General features: G+C 50.4%; 2 protein-coding genes across 3 annotated transcripts in view; one reads left to right on the top strand and one right to left on the bottom strand.

Moving 5' to 3' along the window:
• Positions 1 to 254: 254 nt before the first annotated feature.
• On the top strand, positions 255 to 6,516 carry EIF6 (eukaryotic translation initiation factor 6). Its single transcript, XM_017836503.1, has 6 exons — positions 255 to 531; positions 611 to 696; positions 1,181 to 1,356; positions 2,561 to 2,737; positions 3,310 to 3,491; positions 4,612 to 6,516. The coding sequence occupies exons 1-6, from the start codon at positions 425 to 427 to the stop codon at positions 4,619 to 4,621; spliced, it is 738 nt and encodes a 245-aa protein (XP_017691992.1). The 5' UTR covers positions 255 to 424; the 3' UTR covers positions 4,622 to 6,516.
• Positions 6,517 to 7,710: 1,194 nt separating this feature from the next.
• The window catches only part of MMP24 (matrix metallopeptidase 24), a 48,433-nt gene continuing 40,302 nt past the window's right edge, over positions 7,711 to 15,841 (bottom strand). For both annotated transcript variants that reach the window (XM_017836483.1, XM_017836484.1), the window contains exons 6-9: positions 15,415 to 15,629; positions 13,701 to 13,839; positions 12,511 to 12,777; positions 7,711 to 10,256 (exon numbers count right to left, since the gene is read on the bottom strand). In XM_017836483.1, coding sequence (XP_017691972.1) covers positions 9,919 to 10,256; positions 12,511 to 12,777; positions 13,701 to 13,839; positions 15,415 to 15,629 — 959 coding nt within the window. In that variant the 3' untranslated portion in view covers positions 7,711 to 9,918. The remainder of the gene's footprint in view (positions 10,257 to 12,510; positions 12,778 to 13,700; positions 13,840 to 15,414; positions 15,630 to 15,841) is intronic.

The following is a 15,841-nucleotide window of genomic DNA, read 5'->3' as shown; positions in this document are numbered from 1 at the left end:
GGTGGGTGTTTGTCCCTCCCGGGTGGGTGTTTGGGTGTTTGTCCCTCCCGGGTGGGTGTTTGGGTGTTTGTCCCTCCCGGGTGGGTGTTTGTCCCTCCCGGGTGGGTGTTTGTCTCTCCGGGGATGTCCCGCGTCAGTCCCTCCCCTGCCTGGGGCGGTCGCACCTCCCGGCCGGTGGGGGGCGCTGTGACCGCCGGGCGTGCCGGGCGCCGCTCTGCCCCTCGCCCGCCGGAAGCGGAAGCAGCCGCACCCCGTGGTTCCGACTGAGGCGGCGGCGGCGGCGCCAGGAGTGACTGCGGACTCTGCTCCTTCCCGGCCCCAGCCCCAGAGCAGGGCCTAGCCCCATTTCCGTTCCCGGCCCGGCACCCGCCCCGTTCTCACTGCCGGCCCCGTTCCCAGCCCCATTCCCACACCCGTTCCCGCCATGGCGGTCCGCGCCAGCTTCGAGAACAACAACGAGCTGGGCTGTTTCGCCAAGCTCACCAACGCCTACTGCCTCGTGGCCATCGGCGGCTCAGAGAACTTCTACAGGTGAGATGGCCCTGCCCTGCCCGGCCCGGCGCTGCTCTGCCCGGCTCCGCGGGGCCCTGACGGCGCTTTGTCCTTGCAGCGTGTTCGAGGGGGAGCTGTTCGGGACCATCCCGGTGGTGCACGCGTCCATCGCCGGCTGCCGCATCATCGGCAGGATGTGTGTGGGTACGTGAGGGGAAAGCCTTGGGGGACGGGGAGGGTCCCGGGGGAGTTCGGGGAAGCGTCCCGTGCCTGGCCGGGGCCGCGTCCCTCGACCCCGGGGGCTGTTCTAATGCCCGAGTGGTTTTTTGTTCCTTTAACCATCCCATGGTGCTGCCTCAGTCACACGAACAGCAGCACCCGGACCTTTCGTGGAGCACTTGGCATCTTCACGGGGAGTTCTTTGTCAAAGGGTCTCACTGAGAACCTCAAGCTTCCTCGACTCCTGTTGTGAAAGGGATTTGTGATAGTGCTACTCCCCCACAGCCGGTGCCTCACGCTGGTTTTTTCTTTCCCGTGGTGCTGGTTATTTTTAAATGGTACCAAATCTCCTGGGCTGGGTCCTGGGAGGAGCACACTGAGTCAGGGCAGGGTGCGAACAGCAGGGAGGTGCTGGGAAACCCCTAGGAACATTCTTTATTCCATTCTGCTTTTTTTTTTTCCGTTTTAGGGAACAGACACGGGCTGCTGGTCCCGAGCAGCACGACAGACCAGGAGCTGCAGCACATCCGGAACAGCCTCCCGGACTCGGTGCGCATCCAGCGGGTGGAGGAGCGGCTCTCGGCCCTGGGCAACGTCACCACCTGCAACGACTACGTGGCCCTGGTGCACCCGGACCTGGACAGGGTACAGGGCCCTGGGGCACTGCTGTGGGCACGGGGTGGGGCTGGGAAGCAGTGCCCAGGCTGCGCTTGTGGCCTCTGGGTCAGCCCTGGAGAAGGGAAGGGGGATGAGAGGGGTGAGTGTGTATCACGGGACAGGACTGGGGGGAATGGCTTCCCACTGCCAGAGGGCAGGGTTAGATGGGATATTGGGAAGAAATTCTTCCCTGTGAGGGTGGGGAGGCCCTGGCACAGGTTGCCCAGAGAAGCTGTGGCTGCCCCACCCCTGGAAGTGTCCAGGGCCAGGTTGGAGCAACCTGGGCTAGTGGAAGGTGTTCCTGCCCATGCCAGGGGGTGGGATGAGATGAACTTTAAGGCCCCTCCAACCCAAAGCATCCTGTGATTCCATGATTGTTGGGTGCAGTTTGCTTTGGGTGGTAAAACTGAGTGAATTAGAGGGTAATAAAGAGCACCCAGAGGAGGGCACTGAGGATCACAGCAGGAGTTGGGAGCTGCAGCTGAGCTACCCAAAATCTGTAACAGTTGAAAGAGGCCATGGTTGTGAGTGATTACAGAGGGCTGAAAGAAAAACAAGAAGTTTAGTAATGGAAGTTTAAAATAAGAGCAAAGGAGACAAAATTGCTGCTACTTTATGTCTGAGAACTGATACCTTAATAGCATAAAGAGGTTTGTGGAGCTACAGGTCATGACAGTGTTTGCTTTCAGCTGGTGCTAAAGCTGAAGAAGAGATGGGACTTGGTGTTAGGAGTGCAAGTGGAAAAGAAAAATAAGGGTAATGGGCTTTGCAGCATAATATATTATAAATAAGTGCAAAAAGTAAGGTAAGATGGGCAGAGAGAAACCAAAATAGTTCACAGTGAAACCTGGAGGGGGAGGAAGTTCTTAAGAGTTCTGCAGAAGGATAAGATGACTTTGTCATGGTGGTTTGGGAGGACTGGGAATGCTCAGAGAACAGGCATTGACACAGCTGATGTACTGCCAGCAGAAAGAGGGGGGATTTGGGCATTTCCCAGTAATAGCACAGCGTTGTGTTTGTGGTGACACTGGGAACATATAGAATATGGAGGTTGGGTTTGTGTTTTACCTTGGCTGGGTTGCAATGGGTTGTGCAGAGTGGGAGGCTCTCAGAGGGCTGTGTGCAGGAACAGCTTGACTTCCAGTTCCACGGTGCCATTTTACTGAAGGCTTTGTTCTCTTCCTGTTGGCAGGAGACAGAGGAGATCTTGGCAGATGTGCTGAAGGTGGAGGTTTTCAGGCAAACGGTTGCAGATCAGGTGCTGGTGGGAAGTTACTGTGTTTTTAGTAACCAGGGAGGACTCGTGCACCCCAAAACTTCAATAGATGACCAGGATGAACTGTCCTCACTGCTCCAGGTCCCACTCGTGGTAAGGCTTTTGTGGGTTTGTGTTTGCCTTTCCCACTCCCTCCCAGCCCAGTTCTAGTGTGGCTCTATCTCATGGGCTCCTGGATGCTGTTTCTCTGCAGAGCAGTTCCAAGTGGGAGATGAGGGAAAACTTGAACAGGCCAAGTCTCCTGAGACAGTTCCCTGTCTTCCCTGAGTCTGGATAAACTGCTCAGTGCTTTTACTTTGCTCCTGAAATGTTGCTTCTGCTGGGATTGTGTGTGGTGCAGACACAGAATATGAGGTTGTCTGGTTTGACTGAAGCCAGTGTTTACAAAAATTAAGTAACAAACCCCCGTGCCTGCTCAGTTGGATGTGCTCAGCCACTGTTGCTGTGCCATCCTCCTTCCTCCTGGCCGGACTCTGCTTCCCTGGATGCCACACCACCTTCTCACCACACACTGCAGGCTGGTCATTAACCATTTCACCTGGGCTTTGCTGATGGGCAGGAGCTTTCAGCTCTTCAGGGGCATGAGCTGAGGCCCCCACTAAAGGTTTTGCCAGAGGTGTGTGAGGAGCTGTGCTGCTGTGGCTGACGCTGTGCCCTGCCCGCAGGCGGGGACGGTGAACCGCGGCAGCGAGGTGATCGCGGCGGGCATGGTGGTGAACGACTGGTGTGCCTTCTGCGGGCTGGACACCACCAGCACAGAGCTCTCCGTCATCGAGAGCATCTTCAAGCTCAACGAGGCCCAGCCCAGCACCATCGCCACCAACATGAGGGACTCCCTGATTGACAGGTGAGGGGGAGCCAGCTCTGGCCACAGATTTTGTTATAAACTATTATTTTAGCATAAAGTTGATGGTTTTGCAGTTGATTTATCTTTTTTTAATTACCCTTTCCTTACTGCCTCCTTCCTTTTGTTGGTTACTGGCAGCAGTTGGGTGATGGAATGTGCGAGCAGTGAGAATCCTTTTTGTGGGAAACCACATCCATTTCAGCTGTCAGGTTTGCTTCCCTACCCGTTCAGTGCTTAGCTATGACATGAATGGGTTTTTTTTAAACAAACCTTGTTTTAAAAGTTAAAATGTCAGTGACTTTGCGTGACATCTTGGCTTTTGATTGTTGTAACCCACGTAAAGTTATTTCAAATGCTTGTACAACCATTTCTGGAGCCAGAAAGACTTTATGGCTTGTCAGCTGCTGCTGCTACCTTAAATCTTTTTAATTTAAAACTGCCAACCTGAATATTTTTAAAGCCTTTTTGTCAAAGGCTTTGTCCATCTTATCTTTTAATGCGAGGCAAGCTTTGTTTTCTGCCTGGAGTAGCAATGATACAGGACCTTCCCCTTTCATTATGTCTGAAAATGTTTTCACAAGGTTTCGGATGCACATAGATCAGTGTCCTCTGCAAACTGCATTTGGGCTTTCATTAGTTACAGCTCTGAGGACCATTGCTGTGGGGCTAAAAGTGTGTTCCTGAGCTACCAGAGCACTGTAACTTAGTGGCCGAGTTCTCGGGTATCATAAGAATTTATGGGAATAGTTTATGGCATAACAACTTCCTAGACTTTGGAACACTTCGAAAGAGTTCTTTGCCCCTTTACAGTTCTGGTACAAAGCCTGGATGTCTCTGAGCATATCAGAGCCATAATTAAACTTGCTCTGAGCTGTTAATCACTCCCTGGGCCAGGCTGAGTGTGCGTTTTACCTTTGCCAGCTTGACAGGTTTGTTCCTGTGGCTGCCTGTTAGCAGCCACAACATCTGCTTCCCTCTTTCCATAGGCCCTTCTCTTCTAGGAAGGGGAATTTCTACTGGGCCTTTGTAACTGGAGGGTGAAAACTGACTGTACTGGTGTTTTGAAATGCCTTCTGCACTCCCTGGCACTGCCAAACCTCCCTTCTGTTTTGTGTTTCAGCCTGACATGAGCAGTGTTGGTTCTGACTTCCCAGAAAGCTCCTAAGGAGTGAAGTGTTGAGCTGCACTGTGGATCACAGGCATCCAGACCTTCTGATGATATTTCTGACCCAAGGAAGAGGCTGCAAAATCAACTTTTTGTAGTGTTTTGTAAACTTAAGTATTGACAAATAACATGCATAAGATACAAATAAGGAATGCTCTCTGTCCCTTTGCTGATGTTCTCGAGTTCTTCAGCTCTGCTTTCTGGTGTTGTGGTGCTGACTGAGCCCCTCAGGTTACCCACAATATTTATTCTTATGGCTCTTGGATGTTGATCACTAGAGAATGCTTTGCCTTAAGTCTTGCAGCAGTGTCCTGCAGCACAGCAGTTTGTTTTGGCACTACATGCACTGCCGTCTCTTTCCACACAGCTGCTTGATGGTGTTCCTGCTATAGGTAGACAAAAGAACCCCTTGGATGTCCAGTACCAACAACAGAGGATTTTACTTGCCACAAAATAATCTAAAAGCCATCACCTTCTCTTTTGCCCTGAGCTGTTCCCATGGGAATGGTGATTCTGAAGTGACCATGTGGATAAAACCTGGAGTTTGTTAGAGTTAATCCAAGGACTTTTAACAGCAACAGTGTGGGAGTGCCTGGAGCAGAGTTTGATCTGGTGTCACCTGTGCTCTCCTGAGGCAGCCGCAGGAGAGAGCCCCAAAGGCACACTATGGCCAGTGGGCCTAATTTGTCCTGCAGTTCACCTCCTGCACTGGGAAACCCTTGGAAGTCAGCAAACCCCTATTTTGAATTTGAACCACCTCATCTGGAGTTACCTTGGAGACAAAGGTTCTGTAATACGGTTCTGAGCAGTCACTTGAGTCAGAGGGTACAGATTTGGGAGCTTCCTCCTGAAGAGCTCTGCCCATGCCCGGGAGTGATGATGGGAAGGAGCTGTGGATGCTACTTTTGGGTAGAAGTAGTGATTGCCTTCCAAACAGCTCTTTCTCACTGATCTCTCATTTCACTTGCTTTTCTGCTTGCCCACTAAGGGTGCACTGAAGGCATAGAAGTGCCTCCATTTCCCATCCTGAGGGTAAGAGGAAGCCATTCCCTCGTGGCTGGATTGCTCTCAGCAAGAGGGTTCTCTTGAGGAGTGCTGGCCTGAGGGCTGTGTGGGCAGAGCTCTTTTCAGCCCTGGTGCTTCGGGCTTTGTGAAAAATTAGGGAAACTTCTATTTTTGTTCTACTGTCTGGATGTTTAGGAAAGGCTTTGTAAGTTTTAGTTGATTAAAGGCTGCTCCTTAAACTGTTGAATAAAGATTGCCATAGTCTCTGATCAGAGCAGCCCTGCCCTTTGATACTGAGCACCACCTTTCTTGGCATGACTCTGGTCTCCTCCTCTCAGCCTGTCTCAGTATTCAGAGTGAGAAGCTGCTTCCTTTTGGTCACCTCACAGTGCTCAGCTCCTGGGTGGACATGGCAGGATTCTGACTCTTCCCATCCTTGTTGGCCTGTGTTCATCACATGGGAAGTGAGGGAGGCTGAAATTTTCCCCTGCAACTCCTGTCACTGTTTTTTTCTCATTCCCGTCTCCAGGCAGGAATCCTGGCTTGCACTGGTGACCTTGATCTGTGTTAGGTCTTAAAGACAGTTTAGAGGTAAATGAGAAGAATAATCCACTCTGTGTAATCCAAATCCTTCAGTGGGAAAGATGGTGCAGTGTTGGGGGTTCTGATATGCCCAGGAGTCAGGGCAGGACAGGGCATTGCCAACTGGGGTGAGACCTCTGGGAGCTTGGGAACTGGAAGGTGGCAAACATGGTACCTGTTTGAAACATGGGTTTGTGGGAATTCTGAATTGGTGAGATGGACCTGTATACAAGAAAAATGAACTATAATAAAAAATGGTTTTAGAAACACGGATCATGAGAGAGCATAAATGTGGTGTTTTAATGGCAAGTCATGTCTCAAAAGATCTGTGCAATTCCTTAAAGGAGTCCACAGGGATATGAAGAAGGTCTGTTGTACTGCACTGGCAGGTTTTTGTGCCAAAGGCTTTTAGGACCGTGGGTGAGCGAGCCATGAAATGAGATGACTAATTACAAGTTAGGAATAACTAATCTGTCTTAGTGGAGGACCAACTTTTCTGACTGTAGTTATCCTATATACCAGCAAATTTCTAACTTACCTGGGAAAATGAACCTTAATGGTGATGAAATTATTTGAAGTAGTCAAAAACTGGAGGAAAACCAAATAGGATATTGAGTGCAGTGCAGTGAGTGTGCATAGTTGGCTGCTCTAAGGTCCCCCTGTGCCAGGGTCCCTGGGCTGGACAAATGGCCCTGGGGCTGTACAATACAGGATGGGATCACAGGAACACACCAACAGGCTCTTGCTCATGAGGCTTGAATTAGCTCTGCTGTTCCCTGCTCCCCTGTGGGGACAGTGTGTCCTGGTGCTGCATTTCGGGACAGGAGCTGGATCAGGAGCTGGATCATGGAGAGCTCTGGCCAAGCTGATGGGCAGCAGCGAGTCCACCCTCCACTGATCAGCTGCTGCAGCAGAACACAGGATCCCAGCAAGAGTGGGAATACTAAGGAACTGCCCCTTACACAACTACCGATGTTTGTGCCCTGGTCCAGGTCACCCCAGGACTGCCCAGGGGCTGATCTTGGCAAGAGAGATAATGGTGTGAATGGGGTTGTACTGTGGGAAGAGGGTCAGCTGCTCACCCCCTGCCCCCGCCCCCCAGTGCCACCTCCTGTACCTGCAGGGGGCTGTTCTCACTCCCCACACACCTCCACGAGTACCTCACGCCCTGGAAAATCAGAGCTGTGCCCCAGGAGGCAGGTACAGAGCAGGCAGGAAAGGCCCCGTGGCACTTCTGTGGCTGTGCAGCAGCAGCTCCAGGCAGGCTGGGTTTTGGCAGCACAGCTCAGCCTTGCTGAGCGGGGCCTGGCACCCTGGGGCACAGGCAGCTGTCTGAGGACACGGCTCAGCCTGTGCCCACCCGGGCACTTTGCTGCCTGAACAGCCTGTTCCTTGGACAGGCCAAAAATCTGCCTTCGGGCAGGAGAAGGATATAAACGATACAAAGGAACCCAGACAACGCTCTCGGTTGTAAATTCTTTTTTTTTTTTTTTTTTTTTTAATGATGGCTGTTGGAAGTTGCTCAAAGGTTTGGGCTGTGCCAGCCCCAGAGAGATGGCAGCGTACAGATGAGACCGAGGTGGCTGTGGAGTCCGTGGTGTGCGTCCTACCACACCTCTAGTACACAGAGCAACACGGAGTAGCGTGGGGGTGTCTGATTAGTAGCTCCGATTTCGTTTGGTCCTTTGCACTCCTTCACCCATCATGAGACGTTAGCACAGGTTTCACTACAACTCGAAGTTTCTCATCTACTTGCTTCTCACTTATTTTGTAATATGTTGGTAATATTTTATGTTTAAACACAATAAACAGCTTGGCTATGGAAATCAGTTATGAAGGACAAAATACAGTTTGAGACCACGCGTTATGCAGTCCTAGTGGGCTTCACCAGACGTATCTATGTGTCTATCCCGCTTCACCAGAGCAATATTTGAGCACTAATTAGCAATCCAGAATGCTAACAATCTCTCTGCTGCTTCGTTCCTCACTGTAGTTAGGAATAGTTTTAGCATGTTTGTTGTCCGTGGGGTTTGTTTCAGAGCTGACATTATAAAGCTGTACTTTTTCTATACTAACTGGACATTCTGTGCATTGCACTTCATTTGCACTGAATAAAATTCAGTTATAGGCAGAGGGCTTAGGCTAATCACCCGTGATTATCACGGTGAGCGTGCAAAGCAGTTCCTGTGCTGACATGGATGGCACTTCTGAACAGGGCTGGGCTTTGCCATGACACTGTACTGCAAGAGGCTCTTCCACTCTTATTCAACATGGTAGAAATATCAGCATCAACAGGAAAATCAAAAGTTTGTGGTTAGGACAGAACATCCTGAACCACTCATGACTGGAAGAGGGACAAGCAGAAGCTACTGTTGTAGGAAGAGACTCGTGGGAACTCACTAGCTGGAAGTTAAGGTATTTTTCTAGCCTTTACCTGATTTTTATGGCTCTATCAAACGTGGCTAGTGATGAACTCATTCTACTGTGTGGCATGCTCCCTTTGGTCCTTGCCAAATATTTGCCTGTGAAGAAGTGAGCAAAACAAAAAAACCCCCAAATTTCAAAGGCATACAATGTTTGTAACATCTACAGGGCTTGGATTTAGTTTTATAAACAGGCCTAATTCTTACTGTACCTTGACTATTTCAGCAAAATATAATGACCACCTCACTCCAAACAAACATTTCCATTCTCCTGAAACCCAACGTACAAATTCCACAATCTAGTTACACATGCCACAGAACAACAACTCATCTTTTCCCAGTGTCTTAACAGGGGCAGAGTGCAGTCTAAGTCTACACATATTCCTGGTATTTCAGTACCCATTGGTTCATTGGTTCTTGCTGCTGGGAGCTTAAACCAACTTATATGACATTTAAATATTTCTTTCATAAGTGGCTCCCAAAACAAAAACATGTATTCCTATGATTGGTTTGTTGGTTTTTTTTTTTAGACCCAATTACTTTGTCTTCAGATTGTCCCAGTCTAGGGCTTGATGTTGCCAAGTGTCTGGTTTGGTGCTTCTTGAGCTTCTGCTCCGCACTCCGGTACCTCTTTGAGTGCTCGGTGGTTCCTTGTGCACTGTGCTGAGTGGCAGCGTTGATTAGTTATGAATGTACAAAACATCTGACCAGCAGGTATTGGAAATTGTTATCCAGGTAGATCCCTGGATTTTGTAATAAACTAAGAAGATCTTTTAGAATGGTTCAGCATCAGAATGTCTTCTGCTTATGACACTGAATTGTTCCCGTTCATAGATTTCATGATCTTAATTCGTTTATGAGACAGCTATTAAAAAAATGGTTCTGTTCAGAGGTGGTTTAGCTACACTGGAGAATGCTGGGTTTAACAGGGGGCACTGGTGCAGGGAACTGAATGAAGTTTCCCAGATCAGTTGAAACCTGTCTCGAAGACTCTGGTGCTGGCAGAGCGAGCCTGTGGATGCACCGCGACCGACAGGTGACCGAGGCAGCACGAAGGAAAGAGGCTCCACACTGCAAGGCTGCCTGCCTGTATTTTTTCCAGTTTTCCTGCTTATTTCGGTCCCAGGCTGTCCAAAACTTGTAGGTCACTGAAGTAGTTTTGTTTGGTAGGCTTTTCAATGCATTTTTCTCTTTTTTTTGCACGTCCATAGTCCTCATCAGCTCAACGAGGTGCAGTGTGCAGCAAGCTGTGTCATACCCACTCCTGGACAGGTCTTTTGTAGTACACAACGTTTTGCTGCACCTCTTTGTTTTTGAACTGGAAGATTGTGTACACCAGGACGAGGATGCACAGGGACAGGATGCAGGGGATCACCACTGCGATGGCGTTGACGGTGCTGGGCACGTCGTTGATGGTCACCATGATGTCCACGTCGTCGTGCGGGAGCCGCCGGTCTTTGCTCCGCTCAACATCCTTCTGGTTACAGCCCATCCAGTCCTTCAGGATCGACCTGGGGTAGCCTGGCTCCACGCTCAGCCTCTGGTTATCGAACTTCCAGTACTCCTTCCCTTTGTAAAAGTAGGTGTAAACTAGGAGACAAAACAGAGGGTATTTTTCACCATTTCCAAGTTGAGTTGTGCTTGTGTGAGGTTGTTCAGGGAGCCTGAACAGTGGGAGGTGGGCACTGCCTGGGTCAATAAAATACATTTATCCAGGGCATTCCTGAACCATTGGAAAGTGAAGGTGGTTTTGGAGCTGAGATTTAAAGGGGAAGCCGTAACCCTGGCTTGTGTGTTCAACATTGCCCATGGAACACCATTCCTCCTGACCAAGACAAGTAGGGAATTAAAAAAAAACCCTACTAACTTTAAAGAAGTGTGCTGCAGTGAGTTATTTTTTACTAAAGCATCTGTAAGTATGTGCTTGTCATTACCGAGTAAATAACAACATCTGCAGAGTGCCAGTGCGTGCCTGGGTCAGTTTGGAAGAACATTTGTTTCTATTCACCCAGCCTCAGAGAGCAGATGCTGGGTAAGATGAGTCCTTTTGGCCACAAAATCCAGAATATCTGGCCTGTGTTGAGGACCAGTCTTGTCCTGCTGCTAGAAAAAGGGTGATGCTTTATGCTGTGTGTTTGAATTACCCCCCTCTCCCCAGACTCCTTTTCTAGTGACTCTCAAATGACTAGAAAAACATTAAAGAAAATAGGAGAAGGGAGCTGTGGTGAAAGTGTTGGGGCTCCTGGACTGTCCCCCAGGTTGGCTGGCTCTCACTGCCATCCTCCAGCCTGGTCCAGCCCTACAGCCCTGCTCTCACACCACAGCTCCAAATTTAAACAGCCTCAAGGGCACAAGCCCCCTCTGTTAGCTCTTTCCCTAATTGGATGAAGAGGAAGAAATCTTCAAATCAGAGAAAGAAATGTGTTGGAAGGAGCCTCTGGAGGTCCAAGCCCCTACTGGGAGCATAACTTCAAGGCTACTGATCACCAGTGGTATCCCCCAGGGATCAGAGTTGGGCCCAGTTCTATTTAATATCTTTACTGATGATTTAGATGAGGGCATTGAGTCCACCATTAGCAAATTTGCAGATGACACCAAACTGGGGGGGAGTGTCGATCTGCTGGAAGGCAGGAGGGCTCTGCAGAGGGACCTGGCCAAGCTGGATCCATGGGCTGATTCCAACGGGATGAGGTTCAACCAGGCCAAGTGCTGGGTCCTGCACTTTGGCCACAACAACCCCCGGCAGCTCCAGGCTGGGACAGAGTGGCTGGAGAGCAGCCAGGCAGGAAGGGAGCTGGGAGTGGGGATGGACAGGAAGCTGAACAGGAGCCAGAGTGTGCCCAGGTGGCCAAGAGGGCCAATGGATCCTGGCCTGGCTCAGGAACAGTGTGGCAGCAGGAGCAGGGCAGTGATTCTGCCCCTGGACTCAGCACTGGTGAGGCCACCCCTGGAGTGCTGTGTCCAGTTCTGGGCCCTCAGCTCAGGAAGGACATGGAGGGGCTGGAGCAGGGCCAGGGAAGAGCAGCGAGGCTGGGGAAGGGACTGGAGCACAAGGGCTGTGAGGAGAGGCTGAGGGAGCTGGGGGGGCTCAGCCTGGAGAGGAGGAGGCTCAGGGGAGACCTCCTGACTCTGCAACTCCCCTGACAGGAGGGGGGAGCCAGGTGGGGGTCGGGCTCTTCTCCCAGGCAGTGATCAGTAAGACAAGAGGGCTGGGTCTTCAGCTGTGCCAGGGGAGGTTTAGGTTGGATATTAGGAAGCAATTTTTTACAGAGAGGGTGCTCAGCCATTGGAATGGGCTGCCCAGGGAGGGGGTGGATTCTCTGTCCCTGGAGGAGTTGAAGGTGAGACTGGATGTGGCATCAGTGCCATGGTCTGGAACCACAGTGGGGTTGGATCAAGGGTTGGACTTGATGATCTCAGAGGTCCTTTCCAACCTGTCTGATTCCATGATTCTAACTGCCAACATCAGACAGGCTGGAGCCTGTCACAGAGAGCCTGAGCCAGCTACAGGTAAGAAATCATGAGGAAATGTAGGTTACAGCACCCTCACAACCAGGGCCCAAGAAAACCAGGGGCTGTTGTAGCAGAAAAAGTCCTGTCCCCCCAGAGCTGGCAATGTGATAATGTGGTTTAACAGCTGAGGATGTGCATGGGTTGGGATGAGGGTCAGGAAAGATCTCAGAGTGCTGCTGCTCACAGGGTCCAGGTGACCCCAGGGCTTCAGCGACTCGATTGCTGTACCAGGAAATACCTGAAACACCCCACACCCAGCCCCCAACTCCCAGCACAAGCTGTTACTTGTAATGTAATACTTGTCATTACAAGCAATGATGCAGATACATACAGCCTTCCTTGCTGATGAAAGCTCCCTGAGGAGCCTGAGGGACTCCTCTCCACACGGTGATGGGCTTTGGGTATCCTGGGTCTGTGGCTCTCTTGTCCTCATTGTACCTCCAGTACCTGTCCCCTTTGAAGAAGTAGGTTTTGCCCACGGGCTCCCAGCGCAGGGCCGTGTCGATGCCCTCCCGGGGCAGGCAGTTCCCCAGCTCCACCAGGCTGTGGGGGTAGCCTGGCTCTGCTGTCACTTCCTTAAAAACCCAGTACTTATCTCCTAGAGATCGGGGGGACACAAACAACAAACAGGTTTGCCCAGTTAGGAGTCGAATTGCTACAAACATTGAATAGCCCCAGAACCACAGCATGTTGAGGACTTCCAGCCTGAACTGTGAAAAAGCTACTCCTCCACTTCATTGTGAATCTGAAACCTGATTTAATTTGATGCTCCTCAACTCTTGTTTCAGAAGAAATGTTGAACAACCCTTTTCCATTTACCTTCTCACGCCAGTCATGATTTCAAAAACATCTCTCATCCCCTGTCTGCAATCCCTCACTCAGGCTGAGGAGTTCCTTCCAGGTCAGCCCAAAATTTTCAGTCATTTATGTTGCCTTTCCCTGAGCCTTCTCAAGTTTTAGTACAGTTTAGTGAGCTGAGGTGCTGAAGCTGCAGACACAAATTCAGAAGCCCAGGTACTGTGATTTCCTACCAGCAGTGCCGATGTTTTCCAGCACTTCTTCCTTGCTCTCAACTTGCTCTCGAGTTACAGGATCCTGTTCAGACACTGTCACGGTGCCAGGGCTAAAGTGGGGCCCCAGCACAAGGTGGTCATTTTGTCTCTTCAGGAGACAACTGTCCAAAAATGTGATTTGGGAGCACCCTGTACTTGGAGAGGCCCCAGTGCTCTGCTGAAATGTGTTCAAGGGGATAGGCAGGAGACTGACACTTCCTGGGAAAAAGGATTTGTTTCTTGCCATCACATGAAAGCCACCTTCCCTTAATTGATATTAGCTCTATACAGAGATTGTCCTGGCAAGGCCAGCCCACACTAAACTATATTTTAAGGATTAGTGGCTGCTTGAAGTGCCCCCTGGGAAAAGGCCAAGGGTGCAGTGTACCTGCTTTCACCATCTTCAAGCCATAAAAGCAGTGTGTGAGGTGAGGCAGGAGGGGTTGGCTTGTACTGAACTGTACTGTACCTTTGAAGAAAACAAATTTGCCATCAGAGCGCTCATAGGCCGCGTCGATCTTGGCGGGGAGGCCTTTCCAGAACTGCTCAATCTGCATGGGATATCCCTCCTGCACGCGGTTGTTGCGCAGCCGCCAGAACCAGCGATCCTGGGAAAACCAGAAGCCCCTTCAGAATGAGTATTTTTATCTTGCTGGGCATCCAGCATCCCTAATCCCTGCCTAGGCCCCACTGCAGACAGATGTCCTGCAGCAGGTGACAGCTCCAACCCAGCACTGTCTTCAGAGAGCGAAGTGCCACGTGGGGGAGATGGCAGCCCAAAAAGTGAGAAGTTGATTGCTGGTGCTGTGAAAAAGGGCGGAAAAAAGGGGGAAAAGGAGCAGAGGGAAGTGACTCCAAAGTTATAAGCACTGTGATCCCTGTGTGTCCTGTCACTGAGGTGTCACACTTGTCCTGGTGCAGGTGGTGCTCAGCTCTCTGAGCCCAGGACAGCCTGACCAGTACCTGGTGACTGTGTGAAACACACAAGGTCTAAAGGCACAAAGGAGTTATTAAATATCCCTTCAGATATGAGATCATTAGTTAAAGCTGCAGTGGATGCTTTAACAAGCAGGACAGAACCTGTGAGACTTCTCCCAGATACTGTCCCAGCCTTCAACCAGTTTCAGTTCAAGAATTTTCTGCAACTGATGTGGTTTGTTCATTTAATGACCTTCAATATATCCCTCTCCACATTCATACCCACTGGACACAGTGAAAGCTACTGGTATTTTGGGAATGGGACCATGGATGTCCATATTCAAGGCACTCTAATGGGTTAATGAGCAATGCCTCTCCTTCCTCCCCAGCTGTAGTTTACAAGGAAGGCTGACTCAAACTCCCCAGGAGCTTCAGGCATGCTGAGCACTCCTGAAGCCCTGGTTCCATGCAGGTCACCTTCAAGACAACAAGGCTTGCTGCCCAGAGAAGCTGTGGCTGCCCCATCCCTGGAAGTGTTCCAGGACAGCTGGGATGGGGCTTGGAGCGACCTGATCCAGTTGAAGGTGTCCCTGCCCATGGCAGGGGGTGGAATGAGATGGCCTGTAAGGTCCCTCCCAGCCCAAACCACTCCAGGATTCTTTGATTAATTGTGGGTAGGTACTGGTATTGCTTTATGGCTTCAGAGGTGGCTCCTCTCAGGCTGGATGGTGCCTGAATTCTCTGCCAGTGCACCCAGTTCACATTTTTAACTGGTGGTGGTTTAAGAGTGGACTGAGCTGGAAAAATCTTGAAGTGGATTTTTAAAGTGGTCTGTGAGTGGACTGAGATGGTTTTGAGGTGGACTGAGCTGGTTTTTTAGATGGATTGAGCTGGTTTGAGGCAGATTTTTGAGGTGGTCTGTGGATGGACTGAGCTGTTCTGGAGGTGGTCTGCAGGTGGATTGAGGGTGGGCACAGGAGGTGCTGGAGGCTTTCCCTGGGCAATCTCCACAATTCCACAGTGCCACCTCTGTGTCACTTGACTTCTGAACAAGGCTGCCCAGGCATTTTGTGAATCCCATCAGGCACAGATTACCAATATTACAGAGCCAAACTGCTTACATTTCCTTCTAATATTGCTCACTCATCAGCCTCAGAGGAACAGAGCTATTTTCACAGACATTTCAAATCTCACTACCAAATACTTCTATTAACCTTTTCCAGCGATAAAATTAAAGGGAGACTCATGGGTAAGTTTTCAAGTACCTTGAAAACAAACATTTCTCCTCTAAAGAGAGCCACAGTGTTGAAGTTGCCATCACAGATGTTCGGTTTGGAGCCAGGGAGAGCTGGCCTGTCACCCAGAGGAGGGCTGGGGGGTCGTGGCTGTCTCTCGTGTTTCCTTTCCGAAGTCGAGTGAATTCTGCGAACAGGAAGAGTTGGTAAAGGCCTGGTTGGCTCCAGGGGCTCAATGGGAGGACCTAGAAGTGAAAAGGAAAATATTCAGCAAAGTGGACAAGTTTGGCTTTTCTGTGCTTCTCTCGTAAGCTTTAAAAGGCACCAGGGTGGCTGGACAGCATTGCCAGGGATTTACACACTCCTGAGGCAGAGCTCATTCCCTAGAAATGGGGAGCAGAACGAGATGCATCCACACGTGAAAGATGTCCCAAAACAGATGAGTGATAAGAACTGA

Source organism: Lepidothrix coronata, unplaced genomic scaffold (assembly GCF_001604755.1).
Source record: "Lepidothrix coronata isolate B3197 unplaced genomic scaffold, Lepidothrix_coronata-1.0 Scaffold278, whole genome shotgun sequence".
Classification (NCBI taxonomy): domain Eukaryota; kingdom Metazoa; phylum Chordata; class Aves; order Passeriformes; family Pipridae; genus Lepidothrix; species Lepidothrix coronata.
Note: the sequence above shows the minus strand (reverse complement) of the source record. Positions and strands in the feature narration are given on the sequence as shown.

Excerpts from the sequence above, each read along its gene's own strand:
- EIF6 (XM_017836503.1), top strand. The coding sequence starts at position 425 with ATGGCGGTCCGCGCCAGCTTCGAGAACAACAACGAGCTGGGCTGTTTC. Across the intron at positions 532-610 it reads GGCTCAGAGAACTTCTACAG|CGTGTTCGAGGGGGAGCTGT; the intron begins GTGAGATGGCCC and ends TTGTCCTTGCAG. Across the intron at positions 2,738-3,309 it reads TGCTCCAGGTCCCACTCGTG|GCGGGGACGGTGAACCGCGG; the intron begins GTAAGGCTTTTG and ends CCCTGCCCGCAG.